This window comes from Carlito syrichta, unplaced genomic scaffold (assembly GCF_000164805.1).
Source record: "Carlito syrichta isolate Samal-C Ts95f unplaced genomic scaffold, Tarsius_syrichta-2.0.1 Scaffold302617, whole genome shotgun sequence".
NCBI lineage: Eukaryota > Metazoa > Chordata > Mammalia > Primates > Tarsiidae > Carlito > Carlito syrichta.
In genome coordinates, this window is record NW_007246713.1 from 86,863 (window position 1) to 95,206 (window position 8,344).

The 8,344-nt window shown below is 32.4% G+C and overlaps 1 protein-coding gene across 1 annotated transcript in view; it reads right to left on the reverse strand.

Annotated features, from left to right (window-relative positions):
- AGPS (alkylglycerone phosphate synthase) overlaps positions 1-8,344 on the reverse strand; it is a 148,390-nt gene that overhangs the window by 37,808 nt on the left and 102,238 nt on the right. The window contains exons 14-15 of the mRNA XM_008057032.2: positions 7,018-7,130; positions 741-810 (exon numbers count right to left, since the gene is read on the reverse strand). Coding sequence (XP_008055223.1) covers positions 741-810; positions 7,018-7,130 — 183 coding nt within the window. The remainder of the gene's footprint in view (positions 1-740; positions 811-7,017; positions 7,131-8,344) is intronic.

The window sequence follows — 8,344 nt, forward strand, 5'->3', positions numbered from 1 at the left end:
TAAAGAAAGAAAATTTAGTATTTGGGGAGGTCAAATTCTTACTAGGGTAACTAAAAAATGACCTTTTAGACTAAGGTCATTCAAATTACATAAAAGGCAAACTTTTTTTAATAAAGTAATCCCAACAACAGCAGAAAATAATGCCACAACCAAAATAGGAAAACAAAACTAAATGAAAAAAATAAAACTTCAAAAGGACATTTTCATATCCCTAAGCACAGCAGACTTGAGATTAGTAAAACTATTGAACTTTCTCATAAGTATAAAATCTAGAATTAGAAAAATTTTAGTGCTCAAGTATACAAAAATTATTTAATTTTATATAGTAATCATCACCAGTGAACCAACAACTACATAGAATCAAGTTAAATATCAACTTTTAAAGACACAAAGATTTATATACCTTTAAAACATATTATGAATCAAGTGAATAATGTTGATAAATAAAACAGCTTATTCTAACCAGATAATGTTAGGAATGGTATGCTCAACTTTTAGACAGAGAAAGTCTCCTTTCTTTTAAAGAGCAGAAAGACATAATGAATCATCCTTAATTCCTTGAAAGCATATTTAGAAGTTTTAAATGGCCTTCGGAAGACTGTAGCTAATTCAGGGCTCATGTAAAAAGGTGTACTAAATTACAGTAGCTTAAAATTTAAGAAAATAAAGAAGACAAACTCAAAGCAGGAAAAAATATCGTTTGCAACAATAAATTAAGTGACAAGGGAAATATAACTTACTCGAATATATGCAATGACATAGGTCAGCAAATAGCCTCTCTGTCCATTATCTTCTCCAACTGCCAACCCACTGTAATTAAAGAACAAACAGCTAATAAATTTCAAATCAATTATTAAAAATATATAAAACTAACAACCAAGCTGATGATACCTCAAGATAGCAGTTTAAGAGATTAACATGTTACATTGCATCTCATTTTTATCTTAATCTCATTTATCATAAATATATCAAAACAGCTGTCAAGAGAATAAACTTGGAAAACAAAAATCTAAAAACACTTTTAATATTTCCATTTAGCAAACTCCAAACTAATAAAACAAACTCAAATATTAACAACCCCTTCTACCAACATTCTCAAAAGAGCACAGAAAGAATTAATCATGAGAAACATAATTAAATAAGTGGAAATAATCTTCACAAGCATAATAAGATACTTAAAGTATTTTATTAATATATTATTACTCATATTATTATATTCTTATTCAGATCTAAAGAAATGTGATGACTGACTAAAAACTTCCAAATACCAAAAGGTTTCCAGAATACTTGAACATATAATATTCATAGTAATAGATATGGTTTTTTTTTTTGAGTTGGTGTCTCACTCTGTTGCCCAGACTAGAGTGCACTGGCATGCTCCCAGCTACCGCAGCCTCAACCTGCTGGGCTCCGGCGATCCTTCCGCCTCAGCCTTTCAAGTAGCTGGAACTACAGGCGTGCACTATCACACCTGGCTAATTTTTTGATTTACTGTAGAGATGAGGTCTCGCAAAGTTGCCCGGGCGGGTCTCGAACCCGCGGCTCAGGCAATTCACTCACCTCAGCCTCCCAAAGCGCGGGATTATAGGCTGAGCTACTGAGCCTGGCTAGATATGGCATTTTTAAATGGAGTTTATTATTTAAATGAGAGACAAAACACACACACAAATATTAAAGTAATATATAGGCAAGTACAAGACCAACAGGTAAGGTTTTATTACTAGGAACATATAAACTATCCTTTTCAATTTGAAAGTAGTTTTATCTATAGAAATTGTATTTCAGGATCGAGTTAGAATTAATCTTGTATAACATATAATTCAGTACAAGTGCTATGGTTTGTAAAATTTATTCTTATCTAAAAGACAATGAATGAATATTGTTTTCCACTGTCTTTAGTAAATAGTTTTTAATTATGTTTTACCAACATCAAACAGAAATCAAATTTTAACTTGTTTTGATCAACCAAAGGAAGAATCATTTCTCTTATGGCCTTAATTAACAACTTATATAATTAAGTACTTTCTTCTTTGAAAGTTTTGTTGGATTTAGTGTTAAGTAAATAACACAATGTAGATGTACTCTTGTTCTATACAAGTAATGTAAGATAATTTCAAAGTAGACTATACAGGCTAAATCAGAACTTCCTAATTTACTATTATAGATGGATACATACAAATTAGTGTCACAAAGGAGTGGCAAAGACTTTATAGAAACAGTTGTAGTCTAGAACTACTTGAGCGTGGAGTATATTAAAATGAAGGGAATTGTTTGTATTAATAGAATGTTAACAGGCAATGAAGATAGAACTTAGGTCAGGCAGCTGACAGTGAAAAGTAAGAAGAGACAGATGATCATTCTGGGATGGATGTGAGACTGGAGGTAGAAAACCAAATAAAGTTCCAAAACCAAAGGAAAACAAACCAGAAAATTGCTATGGCAAGTGCTGGGAGGAATATAGCTAAGCAGATAGCTCAGGCAGATATAAAACAGACTCTCGGTCAAAAAGAGAAAAACCACTTCCGATCTGGGAAACAGAAATAGTACACCCTGAACCTAATAAGAGAAGGAAAGAAGAGTAAAGGTGAGGGAAGGGTGTGAGACACCTGTGTTGGGAATCATTGCGAAAGGAGCATGTTAAGTATGTACCTGGTAAGAAGTAGCAGGTATAAACAATTAGCAGGCCCACCTCTGTTATCTCAGGATGAGACAAGATTCTACTTTCCAGTCCTAGTCAAGTCATTTTTTTTTTTAGTACCCTCTTCTAACATCTGGCAGTAGCAAGGGAAGATATGTCACTGAGATCCAGGGGGACAAACCACACAGAATCACACATTTTCAAATTTAAAGCCGGAGGAAACTGGATGTCTATTCTAAATTCATAAGTTTTTTTCCTGAATTATAGGTTTCCTTAAAAATTTAGCTTTTTAAACTTCTTTTTTTAGCTTTCAGAACTGTTAATCTTCTAGCCAGAATTCCTTAAAATACAATATGTAAACAATAGTAAGGATTAGAAATTAAATGCTTCTAAACTGTCACTTTTGCAATCAATCCAGAAAATTGCATGTAGATAGATTCAAACTGCTTCATGTTAAAACAGCAACAAACATCCCCTACTTCCTGCCCTTCCCCCTTTAAAAAAAGATTCTCAAATTTAAAGCTATTACATGAGGAAGGACTGGAAAGACTAATGAAAGAGGAATGAAAGACAATCTTTTTAGATCAGTGGGCCATCTAGTGAACCCAATCTCTCTCATGTTGAATTACATTAAACAACTTAAGCACACTTTAAAAATAACAACATGTTACCTTAAGTTCTATGGTAAATGTCAAAACGCCTGTCAGAAGTGGTGACAGGTAATGTTTATTCTGCTCAGCTCTTGGAGAAGTTAAAGTACATTACTAGTAAACATGGATAAACAACCAAAGTATGATTATTCAACATGTAGCTGCTACGTTCTGTTAGGTCATATGTATTCAAAGGTATTTAACAGTGTTTGGGTGGGGATTTAAGGCAAGGAGGAAAAATGGCTAAGATAAGACATAAAACAGCTCTAAACTGTTAGGAGTACTTCCTTAAAAACAATCTATTTAAAGCTAATGAGGCAAAAGGAATAGAGGATAAAATGAAAGAAACAAAGATTAATAATGGCTCGATTCAAAAATAAAATATATGATCTAAACTAACATGAAAACATTAGCAGAAAGAAACTTAGTGCTGCTTTCCTCCATCTCCATCTCGTTATGCAGAAGAAATGGCTGAAGATTGAGGGTTGGCAGAGTGGCATTTACATATGTAAAATACCCCTGGGTCTTTAGTGATTAAAACAAAAAATTAATGCCTACTTCTGAGGAGAAACTAGAACTTCTGCTAAAAAACCAAAATAAGATACTTCCAGGTATAAATAAATAAAAAATAGCCCTAAGTCATATGTCTAAAAACAACATGAGCTGCTTAAAGGAGAAGATGTCTACATCTAAATAAGAGGAGCCAAGATGAAAGCATATTAAGAAATTAATTATGGAAACGACAACACAGAAATTCATATAAAAACATAATAGCCCAAACAATTCTTAGCAAAAGAAACAAAGAGGGAAGTATCACACTTCCAGACTTCAAACTCTACTATAAAGCTACAATAATCAAAACAACTTGGTATTGGTACAAGAACAGGCATATAGACCAATGGAACAGAACACAGATTCTGGAAGCAAAACCTCAATTTCTCAGCCAACTCATCTTCAACAAAGCCTCCACCAACAACCACTGGAGAGAGTAGAACCTATTCAGTAAATGGTGCTGGGAAAATGGGTTGACCACATGCAGGAGATTGAAACAGCACCTCTACCTATCACCACACACAAAAATCAACTCAAAAAAGATCAAAGACCTAATGTAAAACCTCAAACTATAAGAATCCTAGAAGAAAAACCCCTACGAAAATTGGAATAGGCAACCAATTCCTGATCAACTCTCCAAAAACAAATGCCATAAAAAATAATATAGACAAATGGGAACTCATCAAACTGAAAAGCTTCTACAAAGCAAAAGAAACCATCGAAAGAGTGGGGAGACAGCCCACAGAATGGGAAAAAATATTTGCCAACTGTATATCTGACAAAGGCGTAACATTCAGGATTTATAAGGAACCCAAACATGGGAAACTAATGGGGGGAGGGCATTACATCAATAAGAGTACCAAACTTTACCTTTACAATGACCACTCATGTACCTAACCCTGAATTGTACCCCACATCTTTAAAATTAAAAAAAAATTAATTATAACAAATAATAAGAGCAAAAAAATGGATCCCCCTAAACTGAGCCAAAGTTTTTAACGCTTTACCCTTGTTTAAATTGATACTTTATTTACTATAAACTATTTTTACTAGATAATCTGATACAAGTATTGTTTAGAGTAAGCAAAATTTCTGGAGTTAAACCAATATTTCTGGGGCCTTAGTATCAGTGTCTGAAGAGAGCTGCATCTATATCTTAAAAAAGCACTTATTAAGTTGCAAATGGATGGTTTATGTGATAAAACAAAACTGGCACTACTGATATTCATGACGGTGGCTCAAACTAAACAAAACTGACAAAATTGTCTGCCAAATACCTAAAGATGAAAATACACAGTTTTATAGGTGGTATAGTAATTAGGCATATATGAAGTTGAATAAAAGATGTCAGAGGAAAATATAGTATTCTGTTTCATTAATTCAACCAATATTTAATCAGGAGCCTAGTATATATTTGGCATCAATGGTGATGCTCAAGAAGAGACAGGTCATGTCCTATGAAAATTATATGTGAAGTTGAACAAATAAGCATTTTAACATTCTATCCCAGTCTAACAGGAAATGTGGGACATTACTAACTAGTAATGATGCTATAAAGTAGCGAGCGAGTGTGTGTGTGTGTGTGTGTGTGTGTGTGTGTGTGTGTGTGTGTTGGTGGAAAAAAAGAGGACTGAAGTGAAACTAAGCAAATTTAACCTATATATAGTGATTCCAATAATATAGAAAATAACCTCTTCCATTTTACTACAAGTCCCTATGGGAAATTTTAAAATTCCAATTAAATATTCACATATTTTAAAGTGTTTACAAAACTTTTTAAAGCTTCAGTCTCTACTATTTAAGGCTAGAGCAGATATAAAAGATTTTGATTTAAATATACTTAATTGCTTATGTCTTACTATTATTACATATTTTAAGAAAACAATGTTTTAATCAAATTATGTATGTCCTCCAAATAACTTAGAAACTAAAAAATAGTACATACATAGGGGCTAAATTCCTTCTGGGAAGGGAAATATGTACATTTCAAAAATTCAAGCAAGAATGTCATGACCTGAAATCCAAGTCATTTGGTCATTAGATGCATCTTTATAACACAATTACTTTTAACTAACTTGGTTAAAACACTAGTAATTCCCAAAGAGGTACTGTGAGAAGAGAAAAGGTAAAAAATAAATGAGTTTTACCTTTTTCTAAAGAAATTAGAATTCCACTTACAAATTTCAAATAGGACAAAAATAAAAGTGAGAGATTTTCAATACTCAAAAACAGAATAAAAATAAATTAATAATTAAGTCCAAAATTAGACCCTTTCCCCTCCTGAGAATACTGCCTTTAACACTAAGTTCAGACTACGCCTAGAAATAAAGGGCTAACATTATAAATGAGAAAAATACCTAAAAGTGGGACATTCTGAGACACATGGTTCCAAATTAATTGTTCGTTTGTTTTCTTTAAAACAGCAAGAAAAAGGAATAAAAAATAGTTACAAAGGACTCAGATCAAACATAATATGTATGATATTTTAATCCCTGAAATTAAGAAAAAGTAGATTAGTATTCAGAAAAATGTTACTTTATGTACTCAAAATGGAGAAAATCCAGTCCTGATAAATGGCATTTCCACTATAGTTCTCATCAATCAGTCTTATAATCCATCAAGCAGACAGACAGAAACCACCATACCATTATTCAGTTGGTTATAGATGTGAAATGTTTTCTGTTTCTTTATACCAGCACAAAACAGTAAGTGACGGGAGGTGGAGTACAGACAATTTATCAAATGCCTTTGATTAAATACAATTTCCTTTTAAAAACACATGCTTTAAACATATACTATTATCACTTAAAAGTAACATGACAATGAATTTTCTTTTTCACTCTAGCATAAAAAATAGCACAACAAATACATATCACAAAACCAACATTAATGTAAAAATCTAGGAAAGATACAATGTTTAATAATATTACATACATGATTAGACAAGTAAGAGCACCATCTCAATCTAACTTCCTACAGATTTTGGAGGTAAACCAAAACAATATTTTTAATGTACTGTCATGAATTACCACAAATGTAATTCTAAACTGAAATTAACAACTGCTTCGAAACATGCAGTCTGTTTTGAGGCATTAATGCTAGGTACATTAATAACTGCTTAGAGATATTAGAATTTTCACTTAATTTTCTCTTGTCATTATGAACTTGAAGTCATACCCAAATTTTGCAGCAATGTCATACACTTGTTTTTCATGTTGAAGAACCTTCTCACGGTCCCCCTCAAACAATAATGTGGCTACACTTAGCTGATTTGGGTCAAATCCTTTAAACTACAAAGAAAGAAAGAAAAATTATTATTGCAGGTTAAGTCTTATCCTATGAAATAATGAGTCTTATATGTTTTTCCCCTTTCCTTCTGATCTGAGCTCTTATACACCAATTTCTTAAAAACAGCTTTTGGACTTGACATATCAATCTATAAGTATGTTTAATGAATCTATCCAGGGCATTACAATAAAACAAAACAATGCAGCATAAGAAAAACACTTTATTTCAAGGTATGCCAGTGTTAATCATTATGACACTTTGGTATGTAAATACAACAAATAACTTGCAGATATAACTATAATAAAGAGTCAAATAAAAACTACAAATTGATTAAGTACTTGAAGGGAAAAAAGTTAAAACCAACAGCACCCTTACACACCAACCATTACTTTATATTAAGTAACATTTTCCAAGGAGACCTTATGCATAAAATTAAAATAGTATCTAAGATTAATCTTACAAAAATATAACTTCATTAGGAAAACATATCTAAAATAAATGAGAAAAATATATGCTCCTGAATGCATAAACTAGATATTATAAACCTGTCAATACTTGACCTAATTAAGTACCACTTTCTTCCAGTTCTAATGAAAGCCCGGTGAACTTTCTAAAAAGTCTCTTAAATGAAAAGTTTCTAAAATTTTTCTAGAACAATAAATAGATACATGATAGTGATAAGGAAAATTCTGAATAACAAGGGACAACTAGACCTACACAATTAAATCTACTTAATCTAATTCCATTTGATTTTTCAAAGCTCATTAAAAATAATTAGATACATTAAAATAGAATCTATTTTGTGGATATGTATATAGTAAGATGTTTTAGGGATGGTAAATCAACATAAGAGAAGCAGGAATTAGTTAACAGTACTGCCACAACTGGTTAGCAACTGGGGTAACAGGAGGTGAAGACTAATGTAGATCTTTACCTCACATAATAAAATTGCAATAAATTCAAATAGCAATGAAGATAATTTTTTAAAAATTCCTGATGGAGAGGGAGAAGGAGGGGTGGGGGTAGCGGGGAGAGAGTGCGCGTGCCCTGATTATATTTCCGGAGGGAAGGAAGCCTTTCCTAAACTTAGAATATCAAGTAACCATAGGAAAAGATATACACTTGTATAATTTTTACATCCAAAAGAAAAAGTCACCCGGGCTCGGTGGCTCAGCCTGTAATCCCGCGCCTTGGGAGGCCAAGGTGAGTGGATTGC